Below are 17,880 nucleotides of genomic sequence, written 5' to 3' on the forward strand. Positions count from 1 at the left end.
GGGTTAGCAGCAGGTGACGGTCTTCATGTCCTGCGTGCAGCTGCTCTGCAATGGATGGTGAAGGTAGAGGACAACAGCAGTGAGCTAAAAAGAATCACAGCTGCATGCTCTGTTGTTCTGTTCGGTGGGCATCCTTCCAAACAAAAACTTTGCTAGGTCTTACTTTTGGGGGAGGCCTTATACTTAGCAATTCAGCAAAACCACTACTAGGTCTTATTTTCAGGGGATGTCTTATTTTTGGGAAGACATGGTAGCAAGATAGGCTGGCGGGAATGAGGGAGAGGATCTTCTCAGTAGTGGCTCCCCAACCCTGGAATGCCTCCCCCAAGAAGATTAGACAGGCATACACCCTCATGACATTTAGGAGGGACCTGGTTATTTAAACAGGCTTTTGACAGCAATTAGTCAATTTCTAAGATATGAATTTATGGTAGCCCATAGTTTTTAATCTAATGTTTATAATGTTACTGTTAATTATTTTGTTACTTGATTGTGCTGTACCTTGTGTTTATACCATTTGGAAGTGTTATTGTTTATTCCACTTTATGTGTTTTATTGCATTGCATTTACTGTATTATTTATGTTGTAAGCTGGCCCAAGTCCTCTGAGAAAACGGGGCGGGATATAAATAAACAATATTATTATGAAAACATTACCTAGCATAATTACATCTGGTTGTATACCACAAGAGAATATTAGACTTTAAAAGGTTTTGGGTCTTCTTTGAAAACTCATGCTTTTCTAAAGTTATGATCCCCAAAAGGTTATGTTTCTCCAAAAAGTGGGATGGCCATCTGTTGGGATGCTTTAACTGTGTTTTTCTGCATGGCAGCACAGAGATGGACTGACTGGTCTTTGCAGTCTCTTCCAACTCTATGACTCTCATGACAGGACCCATTGGTAACCCCATCACCCACAAAACTGGAAGTATCTCAACAGCAGAATCTATATGGTTTTGCATGGATGTGGTATTGGGGGCTGTGCAGTGGCGGTTGGGGTTTGGGTGGATGGGTGTGTTGTTTTGTGCTGTGGAAGGCATTTAATAAAGCTGTTCTATTCTATGTACGATTTCACTTACTTACACTTAAGAAAAAAATATTTCTCTAGGCATTTGCTAGATCCTCCAGTGTGATTCTATGGTATGTTTCCCCAGAACATTTTTGACCTTTGATGGCCAGAACTGGATATAACAATCCAGGTGAGGATTGACCAGTGATGATAAGGATTTCCAGTCCCTTAACACCCCAGGAAGGGGAAATATTGGTCTTCCAGATACTACAACGATCAAATCATTTGGCACAGCATTTCAGACACTTGGAGCTCCATGGACCTGGCAGACCCTTTAGCTTAGACCAGTGGTTCTCAACCTGGGGTCCCCAGATGTTTTTGGCCTTCAACTCCCAGAAATCATAACAGCTGGTAAACTGGCTGGGATTTCTGGGAGTTGTAGGCCAAAACACCTGGGGACCCACAGGTTGAGAACCACTGGCTTAGACTATCCAAAGGAAAAAGGGAAGGCCCTACTTAGGGGGAGAGGCAGCCACAGTGCTGTGCTTAGTCTAGGAAAAACATCCCCAACATCCAAGGACACAAAAACCCATTCTTCTTACCCAAGGGTCCAGCATCCCCACTGTTATCTTCCTGTTTGGTCTCCACACTAAACATCTTCTGCTCCATCTCAAGCAGGGCTTGGCCACCTTCAGGGGAACCCACTGTGTCCTCTTCCTCTAACGGCACCTAAAATATTAATCACTTTTTAGCCAAAAGTATATTTTAAGAACAAAGATTTCCTCTACTCTACATTGTCCTCAAAGTATTTGTGAGGTAGGTGGGGGCCAGATAAAAAAACTAGCCCATGGTCACGGAATGCATTTCATGGTCCAGAAGGGACTTGAACCCAGATCTTGCATGTCATAATTTTGCATTAAACCTACTGCCTGGGCATTTGATGGGGCCTGCATTTGCTCTTGCACGGCACTCCTCACCCTCACCCTTGTATTTCAACTTTTTCTGAAATTAAAATCTCAGGATCCCTCATCTCCTGATGGGAATGTATGAGGCGGTTTTGCCATGTTTTTCTCCATCCACGGCTGTTTTAGGTACAAAAGAGGTCTTTTTAAAACCAAAAAGTAAACTACTGGTGCAAAGGGGATTCTGGGAGACCTAAGAAGGCTAAAAGGTAGCCCTGTACAGGCTAGATTTTACTTACTCCAGACCTAAACACACTGCAACCCAGGCATGATAAATGAAGAAGATCTGTTGGCACCTTGCACAAAGCAGCCCTTTGGGAAGCCTGGAACCCAACGAACGGTCCTCACCTGGTTTGCTTGCCTTCTGGCATCTTCCTGCTTCTGGAGGAAGTCCTCAGCCAAGGCCACCGCCTGGGAGCAAGTCTCTGGACCACATTCCTTGACCCAGGCCTCTATCTCTGGAGGCAGGACGGCCAAGAACTGCTCCAAGATCAGTAGCTCCAGGATCTGCTCCTTTGAATGCCTTTCAGCTTTCAGCCACTGGCAACACAGTTCCTGAAGCTGGCCGTAAGCCCCTCTTGGCCCCTCGGCCTCCTGATAGCGGAAATGTCGGAAACACTGACGCTGCTCCTCCCGTCGCATGGCGTCCCTGTGCAAGATGGCGGCCCTCACTTTCTCATAATCCTCCCTGCCTTCGGCCTCCAGGCCGGTGAAGGCCCGCTTGGCCTCTCCGCTCAATGCTGGCAGGAGCCGGGGCACCCACTCTTCCTTGGGCCACCGGCAGGCTTGGGCCACTTGCTCAAAAGAGGCCAGGAAGGCTTTGGTGTCGTCCCATGGCTCCTCCCTCGACTCAGATATTCCTGAGTTTGGGTGAGGGCCTTCCAGGGTCTTCAGGAACTCCTGCCATTGGGTTTCCCACTGCTGAAGAGAGTCTTTGTCAAGCTCCTGTTTCACCACTGCTGGTCTTCTTTGCAGGAATGCCTCTGTAGTCCCGACACGGCAGCTCCCTTTCATTTCCCATGACACTTGCTCTGGTATAAGACTTGTAAGGTCTTTTTGGGTCTCCATTTTCATCCTCAGACAATACTAGCCTGAAGCGGTGGGAAATGCTAGCCTCTACTGCAGCAAGATAAACATCTGCATGGAACTTTCTGCCTGGAAAATTGGAAGAAAAAAAAGAGGAATATTACTCAACCTTCACATTTTAAAGAGGAATTGTTATGAAAACAAAGATGCAGGTGTAACACGGAACTGGCCATTGAATAAATAACTGTGATAAGGTAAAAAGAGTCCCCAAACCCAGGCTTGCAGGCCGTTTGCCCCCTAAACTTTAGTCTCTACATCTGAAACAACTTGAAGGCACACAAAAACAGCAGTCCTGTTTATTTATGTTTATTTATTTTCTACATTTATACCCCTTCCTTCTCAAGCTTGCAGGGGACTCGGGGCTTACAAAAAAGGCACCATTTGATGCCACTTTTACATACATAAGATTAAAATATATACATTAAAATCAACAGTTACATTAAAAACCACACAGTCCAAAGGCATATTCCAGGAGCCGTTCCATAAATTGCACTATTCCATAGTCACTTATTTTGCAGATCACTTACTGCATTGCACATAACTGTCCAAAGGCTTGGTCCCACACCATGTTTTCCCTTTCTTTCTAAAGGACAGGAAGGAGGGAGCTGACCTAATTTCACTGGGGAGGGAGTTCCATAGCCAAGGGGCCACCACTGAGAAGGCCCTGACTCTCATCCCCAGCAATCGCATCTGCGAAGGAGATGGGACCGAGAGCAAGGCTCCCAGATAATATGTTTGAACAGCTAAGCTGGGCCTGCTCTTTGAGCTTTTGCTGGCAGCTCACGCCCTCTGCTTGTTGAGTCCCGATTTGAATGTGTTTGTGCATTCAAGTCATGTTTCATTCATTCAGCAAGGATCCGCAGCCTTTATAGGCTAAAGCCAGCACTTTGCATTGTACTCAGTAGCTGACTAGTGGCTAGAAGAGCTATACCTTGCTCCAGTGAACAGTCTGGTTGCTACCCGTTGGACCAATTGAAGCTTCCAAACAGTCTTCAAAGGCAACCCCACATAGAGCGTGTTGCAGTAGTCTATTCAGGATGTAACCAGACTGTACACTTTCGTGGCTAAGCCTGACTTCCTAAGGTACGGGCACAACTGGCACAGAAGTTAAACGGTTTCGGCCCAGCTTATCTATCCAAATGCATCTCTTCCTACGAACCCACCAGAAACTTGAGATCGTCGGAGGAGGCCCTGCTCTCGATCCCGACTGAGGAAGACACTTTAAAAACATGTCTCCTGGTTGTTACTTATTATTTCTGTCGTGGTTTTATATTGTATTTAATGTTTTATGTGCATTTTGATACTATGTATATTACTTGTTGCCTGTAAACTGCCTTGAGTCGCAGAAAGGCAGTATACAAATACAGTGTATATATATATATATATATGTGTGTGTGTGTGTGTGTGTGCTGCCCTTCTCACCCTGAAGGAGACTCAGAGCGGCTTACAAGGTATATGCACATACAATAGATTATATTATTAGAATAGTACAATATCAGTATTATATATTACTATATTGTACTATACCATTATATTGTGATATTATTATTAGTAATATTACATGTAATATAAAATATATAATTATAATACATATTGTATTATTATGAATATTATATTGCATTACATTATAATATTATATGTATATACAATATATCATATTATTAGCATAGTACAAGATCAGTATTACATATTATTATATTGTAATACACCATTATATTATAACATGGTCTGATAGGAGCTCTAATGCAATCTGTTTTATTCTGTAATGCTTAGTGTGCTTTATATTGGTTGCTGTATTTCATGATGCTCCAATTTTAATGTGTTTTATTTTATGGATTGTTTTGCTTTTGTCAAAGGCTTTCATGGCTGGAATCACTAGGTTCTTGTGGGTTTTTTCGGGCTATAGGGCCATGTTCTAAAGGCATTTCTCCTGACGTTTCGCCTGCATCTATGGTAAGCATCCTCAGAGGTAGTGAGGTCTGTTGGAAGTAGGAAAATGGGTTTATATATCTGTGGAATGGCTGGGGTGGGGCAAAGAGCTCTTCTCTGCTGGAGCTAGGTGTGAATGTTTCAACTGACCACCTTCATTAGCATTTGAAGGCCTGCCTGAGCCTGGGAAAATATCCTGTTGAGAGGTGTTAAGATGTGCCTGGTTGTTTCCTCTCTGCTGTTTTGCTGTTGTAATTTTAGAGTTTTTTAATACTGGTACCCAAATTTTGTTCATTTTCATGGTCATAGAATCATAGAATCAAAGAGTTGGAAGAGACCTCATGGGCCATCCAGTCCAACCCCCTGCCAAGAAGCAGAAATATTGCATTCAAATCACCCCTGACAGATGGCCATCCAGCCTCTGTTTAAAAGCTTCCAAAGAAGGAGCCTCCACCACACTCCGGGGCAGAGAGTTCCACTGCTGAACGACTCTCACAATCAGGAAGTTCTTCCTCGTGTTCAAATGGAATCTCCTCTCTTGTAGTTTGAAGCCATTGTTTCGTGTCCTAGTCTCCAGGGAAGCAGAAAACAAACTTGCTCCCTCCTCCCTGTGGCTTTCTCTCACATATTTATGCATGGCTATCATATCCCCTCTCAGCCTTCTCTTCTTCAAGCTAAACATGCCCAGCTCCTTCCTTTCTGTCCTTTCTGTTGAAATTGTCCACATGCTTGTGGATTTCAATGGCTTCTCTGTGTAGCCTGGCATGGTGGTTGTGAGAGTGGTCCAGCATTTCTGTGTTCTCAAATAATCTGCTGTGTCCAGGCTGGTTCATCAGGTGCTCTGCTATGGCTGACTTCTCTGGTTGAAGTAGTCTGCAGTGCCTTTCATGTTCCTTGATTCGTGTTTGGGCGCTGCGTTTGGTGGTCCCTTAACACCTCTTAACACCTCTCAACAGATTTTCCCAGGCTCAGGCAGGCCTTCAAATGCTAATGAAGGTGGTCAGCTGAAACATTCACACCTAGCTTCAGCAGAGAAGAGCTCTTTGCCCCACCCCAGCCATTCCACAGATATATAAACCCATTGTCCTATTTCCAACAGACCTCACTACCTCTGAGGATGCTTGCCATAGATGCAGGCGAAACGTCAGGAGAAATGCCTCTAGAACATGGCCCTATAGCCCTAAAAAAACCCACAAGAACCTAGTGATTCCAGCCATGAAAGCCTTCGACAATACAATTATTATTATTACTATTTCTCATCTCAAAGGAGGAGCTGCAACGCTTCCCATCAGACCAGCCTTTCCTTATTCCTCTCCTTTCCCTCCCTCTGTCTTCACTCACCTCCATCCCTCCAGTTTCTTCCATCTAAATCCAAGAATCAGGTCCAGATCTTTCCCCTTTTCCTCCAAGGAAGACAAGCCAAAGGCAGGAGCTCCCCAAGAAGCCACTTATGGAGGAGAAGCCCAACCAGGAAGAGGAGGACACAGCCCACATCCGGGCAAAACAAAAACACGGCCGGAAGTCCTCTCTAGCCACCTGCAGTTCCAAATCACAAAGGTTTGCCTTCAAGCAGCCGTTGGTCCTCCAGGCTTTTGGACTCCAACTCCCAGAAGCCTCCGCTTCCTTGGACAATGAGCAGGAATTCTGGGAACTGAAGTCCAAAACACTGGAAGAGCAGAGCCTGGGAAACTCGTGGCTTTTGAAACTGGGAGGAAGTGCTTTTCTCAATGGGGAAGATATTCCCCTGGTAATGGTTTAATGAAGTACTTTTTCCATCTTATCCTTAATCATAGAATCCAACTCCATTCGGCCAAGAAACAGGAAAATTGCATTCAAAGCACCCCTGACAGATGGCCATCCAGCCTCTATTTAAAAGCCTCCAAAGGAAGGAGCCTCTACCACACTCTGGGGCAGAGAGTTCCACTGCTGAACGGCTCTCACAGTCAGGAAGTTCTTCCTCATGTTCAGATGGAATCTCCTTTCTTGCAGTTTGAAGCCATTGCTCTATGTCCTAGTCTCCAGGGAAGCAGAAAACAAGCTTGCTCCCTCCTCCCTATGACTTCCCCTCACATATTTACACATGGCCCTCATCTCCTCTCAGTCTTCTCTTCTTCAGGCTAAACATGCCCAGCTCTTTAAGCCGCTCCTCATAGGGCTTGTTCTCCAGAACCTTGATCTTTTTAGTTGCCCTCCTCTGCACACATTGTAGTTTGTCAACATCTCCCTTCAATTGTGGTGCCCAGAATTGGACACAGTATTCCAGGTGTGGTCTGAACAAGGCAGAATAGTGCATGGGTAGCATAACGTCCCTGGATATCCTTTGCAGACTTTCCTTGCAGAAACAAGAATTTGATCACTCCTCTGCTCACATTTGCTGTGAATATTGCCTTAAACTCCATCATTTTATTTTCCCACATGCCTAGATCACTGTTGCCATAAGCTACAAACACAAAATTTTGAAAACATATATTGGACACATAAGGCTTTCAAGTGGTGTAACATTCGTTACCATAGAATGTTACACCGTTTTGATTCCAGGAGACACTGTGGAATTTTACATTTGGTCCAGTGGAAATCCCGTGTGTTTATTTATTTATTTATTGTATTTGTATACCGCCTTTCTCAGCCTATCGGTGACTCAAGGCGGTTTCCAACAAAACAGTATACACAGTATCAATGTCCAATCTCGATAAAATCATAAAGAGTAGAGACATCACACTGGCAACAAAGATCCGCCTAGTCAAAGCCATGGTATTCCCTGTAGTAACCTATGGATGTGAGAGCTGGACCTTAGGGAAGGCTGAGCGAAGGAAGATAGATGCTTTTGAACTGTGGTGTTGGAGGAAAGTTCTCAGAGTGCCTTGGACTGCGAGAAGACCCAACCAGTCCATCCTCCAGGAAATAAAGCCCGACTGCTCACTGGAGGGAAGGATACTAGAGAAAAAGCTGAAGTACTTTGGCCACATCATGAGGAGACAGGAAAGCCTAGAGAAGACAATGATGCTGGGGAAAGTGGAAGGAAAAAGGAAGAGGGGCCGACCAAGGGCAAGATGGATGGATGGCATCCTTGAGGTGACTGGACTGACCTTGAAGGAGCTGGGGGTGGTGACGGCCGACAGGAAGCTCTGGCGTGGGCTGGTCCATGAGGTCACAAAGAGTCGGAGACAACTGAACGAATGAACAACAACAATATCATATAAAATTTTAAAACATTACAATTGCATGGCTGAGCATGTTTGGACTCTTCAATTGAAAAAAAAACCCTGTTTCTTCAGACTTATCCTCACAAGCCTGGTGCTTAAATCTATCGTTGGCTGTTGTCTCTTCTCTCAGCAGGTGGTGCCCTTTCATGGGAGGGAGTTATGTCAGGAAGCCCAATGCAGCCATGTTGAAGAGGCTGCCCAGGTAGTCCTGAAATGAGGAGAGGCCATGCTGATGAGAAGGAGGAGGATGGGAAGGAACTGGGGAATGTTACATAGATAAGAGCATCTGGCAGTGTTTTGAGAATGTAAACTGTTTTGAGACTCGAAAGTGTAAACTGTGAGAATGCGAACAGGAGGGCTGAGGATTCGTTTCTAGGTACAGTAGAGTCTCACTTATCCAACATACGTTGCGCAGCAAGCGGATCTTAGCCACGTCCCATGCACAAGACTCACAGACAAGAGTAGAAATGAACAGAAAAATCTTTACTCTTAATAGCAGAGATGAAATACAAATTTGCAATGTTGCATACAAAAACAAACAGTGCAAGAAACTTACATAGTCTTTGTAAGTAACACAAAACAAGGCATCTTCATCTTCAGTCAAATGAGAAAGCAAAACATAAGCCTTGAGCAAACAGCTATTCCACCACAGCCTCCTTTAGAGCAGCATAACGGCTTCTCCCCAACCTGCTCCTCAGAGCAGAGCCTTTGAGCATAGATTTCCTCAGAGAAAAAGCTCTCCAGAACTGTATTCTAAAAACCCATAGAGTTATACCCTATCGGGTGTGGTCCAAGATTGCTGGTTGACCTACATTACCAGCTGCACATAATTACCATCATAAGGTTTTTCTTCAACATACACTCACACTTGGTCCTGCTACAACTTACTGTAACAACATAAATGGGCCAGCAGAATTTTGGATAAGCGAAAATGTTGGATAATAAGGAGGGATAACGGAAAAGCTTATTAAACGTCAAATTACATTATGGTTTTACAAACCATGCACCAAAACATCATGTTTGAAATCCAAAACACCTGAAAGAATAGAGTTGGGAACACACTGATATACTGTAGAGTAGCCATCTCTAGAATCCCATATTGAGCATAGAGGAATGGCAACACTAGAAAACCAAAGTTTTGTCAAAGGCTTTCATGGCCAGGATCGCTTGGTTGTTGTAGCTTTTTCGGGTTGAATAGCAATGTTCTAGAAGGATTCTCTCCTGATGTTTCGTATACAACAACTCAAATCATGGTTTGCTAAACACTAATATTAGTCAACGGTCTCCAGAATCTCATCTGGAGCTGGGTGGCTGTGTTGGGAGGGCTTGGCAAGTGCCTTCCAGCCTAGCAGAATGGGGCTGGACTGGATAGCCTTCCCTATGGAGATGCTCTTTCCACCTCCTTCTCCTCCCAGTTTTTGTGACAGGAAAGAAAGCCAGCCGCTTTCTTGACCACATATCAAAGGTGCAATGTTTCCAATCGGCAACATGATGGCGTCAGATAATACAGTGTCAGATGAATGGAGGTCGAATAACCGGGGCTCTACTGTATATAGGACAGTTAAAACTGACTTTCTGGGATTCTGGCAAGAAGGACAATAAAGACTTGTTTCCAGCTATATTCATTGTGGGTGTGTCTTAATTTCAAGAGATTCCAGGTTCTGACACACCTGATATAAGGTATTCATTTTGAAGATGTCACTAGACTGTTCTTTGGATTGGTTGAAAAGACTAACACTGCCATGCCAGCATTCAGCAAATGCTGAATTTCATGTGGTTGCTTCTCTTGGTGTGGATTCTTGTGTACAGTCAACCTGTTACTTTGGCCAAAGTCCTTCCCGCATCTAAACAGGTGTACGGTTTCTCTTTAGTGTGGATTCTCTTATGTTTGACAAACGTGGACTGGTTGCGGAAGCTCTTGCTACATTTGGAGCAGGTATACGGCTTCTCCCCTGTGTGCATCCGTTGATGGATGTTTAGTTTTCCTCGGTCACTGAAACCCTTTCCGCACTGTGTACATTTATAGGGTCTCTCCCCAGTGTGGACTATCTGGTGTGACTTGAGATGGGCACTGCGACCAAAGCATTTCCCACACTCCAAGCACTGATATGGCTTCTCACCAGTGTGGATAATCTGGTGCGTCGAGAGATGGTCCCTCCGACCAAAGGATTTCCCACACTTGAAGCACTGATATGGCTTCTCCCCAGTGTGCTTCCGTTGATGGATGCTAAGGCTTCCATGCTGGCTGAAACTCTTTCCGCACTGTGTACATTTATAGGGTTTCTCCCCAGTGTGGACTATCTGGTGTGACTTGAGATGGGCACTCCGACCAAAGCATTTCCCACACTCCAAGCACTGATATGGCTTCTCCCCAGTGTGGATTATCTGGTGTGTCAAGAGATGGTCCCGCCGACCAAAGGATTTCTCACACTCCAAACATTTAAACAGCTTCTCCTTTTTTTGAATCCCTGGATGCTTCATCTTACCAAGATCCGAAATCATACACTGTCTTTCATCTGCAGAAATACTTTGATTCACGTATATGTCGGAACTTGACCTTTCATAAAGCATTTCACATTCAATGAAGTTTCCACTCTGATTGAAAGGCTTTGCAAGCATTAAATCCGATTCATTCTCAGGGTGAATTCTCCAATGAACTTTGGGGAAAGCAATTCCCTTTTTTTCTTTCTCACTTTCCTGCTGGACTGAGATTATGTGGAAGTCTCCAACATGAAACGGGAAGGAATTGGCTTCAGTCTCTTCTGTGTGGCTTCCGTCTTGGCCCACTGGCCCATCTTGGCTCCAAACATTCTCCTCTAATGCTTCACACTCTTTCCTTTTTGAGGAATCCTCACCCAATTGTCTCTCATCTTCACTTTTCCACTCATCACCTGATGGAAATAAAGCAGAAGGCAAATTAAGACCCATTCTTACAATGCCACCAGGAAACTTCCCAGAAAGGTTTAGGGGGAACAAGACAATTGCTCGCGATTCTTTAGAAATTCTTCCCTGGGAATCCTGGGAAGTTACGGTTGTCCCTTCTTTCTTTCTTTTTACTGACCAAGGAAAATTGTAAAATCTGAGAAAGCTTCTGAATCTTGACTAAGAGCCAAAAAAGAAATTGAACCGCATACTGTTTTTAATTTCTTTTCCATTTTTTCCTGTTCCTTGCACAGCATCCATTTATGTGGATCAACAAGCTTCATGTTTATTTAATTCCTTTATACAGATTAATTCCTTTATACAGCTCTGTTTTCAGGTGTAAAAGTTATTGACCCACAAACAACACAGATTATGAGAAGGGTACCATACTTTGCCATTAACTAAGAGGGCAACTGTGCCCACACATCTCCTTAGGAAAGTGGAGTCTTCTCCTCTGTAGGTTATAAAACAGAGGTGGAATTGCCAATCGTTGGGGTGCAGTAAGTATTTTCCCTGCATGTCAGAATGGAGAGGGACTGGATGGTTGGTCCTTGCAGTCTCCTCCAACTCTAGGATTCTGTGTCATCATAGGACCCGCTGGTAACCCCATCATCCACAATACTGGAAGTATTTTAAGGCATCCAGAATATGTAGGATTTCAAGTATACATTTACACTTAAGGGAAAATTATCTCTCTAGGCATTTGCTAGATCCTCCAGTGTGATTCTACGGTATGTTTCTCCTGGATGTTTTAGAACTTTAATGGCCAGAACTGAATACAATAATCCAGTGGAGGATCGACTAGCGATTATGAGGATTTCCAGACCAGGGGTCTACCTGTGCAGGCCCTTAAATTACTCCAGGAAGGGGAAATGTTGGCCTTCTAGATACTACAACTTTCAATCCCCTCTGGCACAGCATTACAGATGCTTGGAGCCCCATGTACCTGGCAGACCCTTTAGCTTAGACCAGTGGTTCTCAACCTGGGGTCCCCAGATGTTTTTGGCTTTCAACTCCCAGAAATCCTAACAGCTGGTAAACTGGCTGGGATTTCTGGGAGTTGTAGGCCAAAACACCTGGGGACCCACAGGTTGAGAACCACTGGCTTAGACTATCCAAAGGAAAAAGGGAAGGCCCTACTTAGGTGGAGAAGCAGCCACTGTGCTGTGGTTAGTCTAGGAAGAACATCCCCAACATCCAAGGACACAAAAACCCATTCTTCTTACCCAAGGGTCCAGCATCCCCACTGTTATCTTCCTGTTTGGTCTCCACATGAAATATCTTCTGCTTAATCTCAAGCAGGGCTTGGGCACCTTCAGGGGAACTCACCATGTCTTCTTCCTCTAACAGCACCTAAAATATTTATCACTTGTTAGCCAAAAGTATATTTTAAGTACATGGCTTTCATCTGCTCTACACCCTCCTCAAAGTATTTGTGAGGTAGGTCAGAGCCAGAGAAAATAACTAGCCCATAGTCACACAATGCATTTCATGGTCCAGAAGGGACTTGAACCCAGATCTTGCATGTCACAATTTTGCATTAAACCTACTGCCAGGGCATTTGATGGGGCCTGCACTTGCTCTTTGCAGGGCACTCCTCACCCACACTGTATTTCAACTTTTTCTGAAATTAAAAAATCAGTATCCCTCATCCCCTTATGGGAATTTGTGAGGCAGTTTTGCTATGTTTTTCTCCTCCCATGGCTGCTTTATATACAAAAGTGACCTTTTAAAAACTATTGGGGCAAAAATGATTCATAGATGGTACATTACACCCCAAAAGATTGCAAAAATCTATAAAAATGCTTCCAACAAATGTTGGAAATGTGAACAGCAAACAGGATCCTTCTTCCATATTTGGTGGTGTTGCCCAAAAACCAAAGAATTCTGGAATATGGTACATAATGACATACAAAAGATTCTCAAAAAACAAATAAAAAAGGAACCTGCTTGGAATGCTTGACTTTGAAGGAGAGAAAAACAATGATATAATTTTCAGTTACCTACCCTCTGCAGCTAGAATTGTATTTGCTAAGAACTGGAGACAGAAAGAAATACCTCAAAGAGGAGATTGGCAAAATAAGATACTGGAAATAATGAACATGGACGAGTTAACATATTGGCTATCGCCAAATGAAGGAATCCCAAAGAAACAAACAAATTGGGGCTCGGTAAAAGCTTACTTCAAGCAACAAGAAATAGGTGTGGGGATGAGGGTTTATTTTGTTTAGGATAGGGGTTTTGCGATGAGTGTAAGGTATGATGTGTGTAAAATGCCATGTGCTGATTTCCTGAATGTTATGGAAAAAAATTTAAGAGAAAGCTTAGACTGAAAGTAGTCTATGTGTATTAAGATATGTAAATGATAATAATTTGTACTTAATGTCAAAATTAACTGATTGATTGAATAAGGTAGATAGGCATGTACACGTCAAAAATATTGGTACCTGATTATATCTGCCATGATTTGCTTTTCTGTTAAGTACCATAATCAAAATAAACAGTTTTAATAAAAAAAAGCAACACAAAATAGAGATTATTTCTTGAAAGGAGAAAACTGGAAATAAAGAAGAACTAAAATAGGGAAGCAACTTTTAACATTACTGTTGAATAAATTTCTAAAAGAATAGTTGGAAGTCCCACAATTTTTTATTTTTTTATTTTTGGAGGAGACTTGAATTTCTGCACACCCCAGGGACTAAGTTTCTAATACACACATATATTTATTATTGTTATTTTTTCTCTTTAATTTTTTTATTTTTTTCTTCTCTTTTTTCTCTCTGCTATACTTTATTTCCTACTTTTCTATCTTCTTCACAATATTCTCCCACTTTCCATGTAACTATATACCCTACCAATAAAAATTAATTAAAAAAACTATTGGGGCAGACCTAAGAAGGCTCAAAGATAGCCCATACAGGCTACATTTTACTTATTCCAGAACTAAACACATCGCCACCCTGTCTTGGGTGCTTTGAATGCAATATTCCTGCTTCTAGGCAGGAGGTTGGACTGGATGGCCCATGAGGTCTCTTCCAACTCTATGATTCTATGATAAATGAAGAAGATCTGTTGGCACCTTGCACAAAGCAGCCCTTAGGGAAGCCTGCAAATGGTCCTCACCTGGTTTGCCTGACTCTTGGCCTCTCTCTGCTTCTGGAGGAAGTCCTCTGCCAAGGCCACTGCCTGGGAGCAAGTCTCTGGACCACATTCCTTGACCCAGGCCTCTATCTCTGGAGGCAGGATGGCCAAGAACTGCTCCAAGATCAACAGCTCCAGGATTTGCTCCTTCGAATGCCTTTCAGCCTTCAGCCACCGGCAACACAGTTCCTGAAGCTGCCCGTAAGCCCCTCTCGGCCCCTCGGCCTCCCGGTAGCAGAAACGCCGGAAACACTGCCGCTGCTCTTCCCGACGCATGGCGTCCCTGTGCAAGATGGCAGCCTTCACTTTGCCATAATCTTCCCTGCCTTTGGCCTCCAGGCCGACGAAGGCCCGCTTGGCCTGTCCGCTCAATGCTGGCAGGAGCCGGGGCACCCACTCTTCCTTGGGCCACCGGCAGGCTTGGGCCACTTGCTCAAAGGAGGCCAGGAAGGCTTTGGCGTCGTCCCACGGTTCCGCCCTCGACTCAGAGGCCCCCCAGTTTGGGTGAGGGCCTTCCACGCTCTCCAGGAACCCCTGCCATTGGGTTTCCCACTGCTGAAACGAGTCTTTGTCGGGCTCCTGTTTCACCTCCATTGGTCTCCCTTGCAGGAATGCCTCCATTGTCCCAACATGGCAGCTCCCTCTCACTTCCCGTGACATCTGCTGTGGTATAAGACTTATAAGGTCTTTTTGGGTCTCCATTTTCATCGTCGAACAATACTAGTCTTTAATGGTGTGAAAGGCTAGACTCTACTGCAGCAATCGAAACATCCACATGGAGCTTTCTGTCTGGAAAACTGGAAGAAGAAAAGACTATTACACAGCAATTACATTTCAAACATGAGTTATAAAAAAAGACAGATGCAGAGGTAGAATGGAACTGATCATTGAATAACCATGGAAAGATAAAAACAGTACACTGGCCCCTGTATCCATGGGAGCCACTTTCCTGAATTTACAGCAAAAACAGAAAACCATGGATAATATTGAACCTTATTGAAATGAGTGATTCTGTCAGCACAGAGTTGCCCTAACAACAAAGGCCAGGAGAGCCAGATCCATTTTCATCAAGGACCACATCAGCCTTCAAAGGGCCACTGAAAACTGGAGCTATGAGGCAATGCCTCCAAAATGGCCCTTTTAACTGCCAGGGCCCAGTGCTATAGAATCAGGGCAGCTGTAGTTTGGGGAGGAAAGGACCTTGGAAAACTACAATTCCCAGGATCTACTGGCATGGAGGCAGGGCAGTGTCAGGGGTGTTCACTGCACTCCAGTGGAGATGCATCCCAGAACACTCCTGCTCTTCCTTATCCTGCTCCCAAAGGAGGAGGGGCAAGATTTCCCTTTCCTCTCCTTTCCTCCCTCTGCCTTCACTCACCTTCTTCCCTCCAGTTCCTTCTATCTAAATCCAAGAACTCAGGCTGAGATCTTTCTCCTTTTCCTCCAAAATCCTCCAGGAAAGAAAAGCCAAAGGCAGGAGTTCCCCAAGAAGCCTCTTTTGGAGGAGAAGCCCAACCAGGAAGAGGAGGACACAGCCCACATCCGTGCAAAACACAACACTGCAGGAAGTCCTCTCTAGGCATGTAGACCTCGATGGTTTGCCTTCAAGCAGGCGTTGGTCCTCCAGACGTTTGGACTTCAACTCCCAGAAGCCTCCGCTTCCTTGGACAAGGAGCAGGAATTCTGGGAACTGAAGTCCAAAACACTGGAAGAGCAGAGCCTGGGAAACACTGTGGTTTTAGATGCTGCTAGGAACTGCTTTTCTCAACCTGGTAGAAATTTCTCTGATACGTTTTAATCAAGTACTTTTTCCAGCTTGTCCATAAGAACTGTTTTTCTAAAAAATTATAAGTTTATGCTTGAATTTGTATTGATTAAAGGTAAAGGTAGTCCCCTGACACTAAGTCCAGTCATGTCTGACTCTGGGGTGTGGTACTCATCTCCATTTCTAAGCCGAAGAGCCGGCGTTGTCCACAGACACCTCCAAGGTCATGTGGCCGGCATGACTGCATGGAGCGCTGTTACCTTCCCGCCGGAGCGGTACCTATTGATCTACTCACATTTGCATGTTTTCGAACTGCTAGGTTGGCAGAAGCTAGGGCTGACAGCGGAAGCTCACGCCGCTCCCCGGAATTGAACCTGCGACCTTTCAATCAACAAGCTCAGCAGCTCAGTGCTTTAACCCACTGAGCCACCGGGGGCCCTTTTGTATTTATTATTTTGGGTTTTTATTTATTCTTTTATTTTTGTTAACATCTCCACCGTTCTCATAGCCTATAATTTTTTAATTGCTTATTTAATTATTATTTACAGTATTTATATTCCGCCCTTCTCACCCCACAGGGGACTCAGGGCGGATTACGATGCACATATACGTGGCAAACATTCAATGTCATTAGACATACAACATATATAGACAGACACAGAAGCAATTTAACGTTCCAGCTTTCCAGCTTCATGAGGGTATGCTTGATCCTGGCCACAGGGGGAGCTGCCGCTTCACTGTCCACTTGTGGCACCAAGTCCTTGATGGAGTACTTCCTCATTCTTCTGCACGCTGCTGGAAGGTTTTATGGCGTCAAAAATTAGTTAAATTAACCTCTCCGCATAAAGCGGTACCTAAATTTCCTACTTGGGAGATGCAACTGTCTTTCAGGCTGCATAGGTCGACAGCAAGCTGATTAATGGTTGGGAGCTCACTCCGACCCGGGCTGGCTTTGAACTCATTACCTCTCGGTCAGTAGTGATTTAATGCAGCTGGCTACTAACTAGCTGCACCACACCCTTTTACATCAACAGAATTGGGTTCCAATTACAGGAAAGGAGATTCCACCTGAACATTAGGAAGAACTTCCAGACTGTAAGAAGAGCTTTTCAACTGTGGAACTCTCTGCCCTGGACTGTAGTGAGGCTCCTTCCTTGGAAGCTGTAGCAGTGGTTCTCAACCTGGGGTCCCCAGATGTTTTTGGCCTACAACTCCCAGAAATCCCTGCCAGTTTATCAACTGTTCAGATTTCTGGGAGTTTAAGGCAAAAAAAATCTGGGGATGCCAGGTTGAGAACCACTGCTGTAGAGGGTGGATGCCCATCTCAAAATCAAAATATTTATTTCGGTCATTGACCAGCACAGGAAATAGTGTCACATTTCCATACAAACCTGGCATGCTTGGTACATTAAAAATATAAATATAACTACTAAAAACACAATATGGGTGAGGGAGCAGAAGGGAAGGGGAAACAGGGTAAAAACATACAATGCCCAGATCCATCACCAAATTGCAGATTCAGGGAAGAAGATCACCGGACACACAGTTGACTTTTGGAACTAGTCATTCCCTGGTGGACTCTGCATGCTGCTGCACAGAATCTCGCAACACTGTAGGTTGTAGCTGAATTAGCATCTGCAAGTAGCAGGGAGGTATAAAATTGTCCCGAATGTCCTGGGTGCTTGTCTATGAGAGGTAAGATAAGCCTGGCACGGATATCCCTGTAGAACGGGCACTGAAGGAGCACATGTTCTATTGTTTCTACATGACCCGAGTCACAGGGGCAGAGCCTCTCTGGGAAAGGGATCTTCCGGTAGCGGCCTTCAAGTACAGCTGATGGGAGAGCATGGCATCGGGCCAGGGT

At 44.4% G+C, this 17,880-nt stretch overlaps 1 protein-coding gene across 1 annotated transcript; it reads right to left on the reverse strand.

The window, feature by feature from the left end:
* Positions 1-9,997: 9,997 nt before the first annotated feature.
* Positions 9,998-14,872, reverse strand: LOC137096077 (zinc finger and SCAN domain-containing protein 30-like). The gene is made up of 3 exons (XM_067463873.1): positions 14,234-14,872; positions 12,337-12,463; positions 9,998-11,079 (listed from the first exon to the last, which is right to left on the reverse strand). Exons 1-3 carry the CDS (start codon positions 14,870-14,872, stop codon positions 9,998-10,000), a joined length of 1,848 nt encoding a protein of 615 aa, XP_067319974.1.
* Between the last annotated feature and the right edge of the window lie 3,008 nt (positions 14,873-17,880).

This window comes from Anolis sagrei, chromosome 2, assembly GCF_037176765.1.
Source record: "Anolis sagrei isolate rAnoSag1 chromosome 2, rAnoSag1.mat, whole genome shotgun sequence".
In the NCBI taxonomy this organism is placed as follows: domain Eukaryota; kingdom Metazoa; phylum Chordata; class Lepidosauria; order Squamata; family Dactyloidae; genus Anolis; species Anolis sagrei.

Bases quoted from the DNA above. Each gene is read 5' to 3' on its own strand.
- LOC137096077 (XM_067463873.1), bottom strand. From the start codon at position 14,872: ATGGAGGCATTCCTGCAAGGGAGACCAATGGAGGTGAAACAGGAGCCC. The intron at 12,464-14,233 runs GTGAGGACCATT...TAAATATTTTAG, and splicing joins CCAAGAGTCAGGCAAACCAG to GTGCTGTTAGAGGAAGAAGA. The intron at 11,080-12,336 runs GTAAGAAGAATG...TATTTCCATCAG, and splicing joins TGGGGATGCTGGACCCTTGG to GTGATGAGTGGAAAAGTGAA.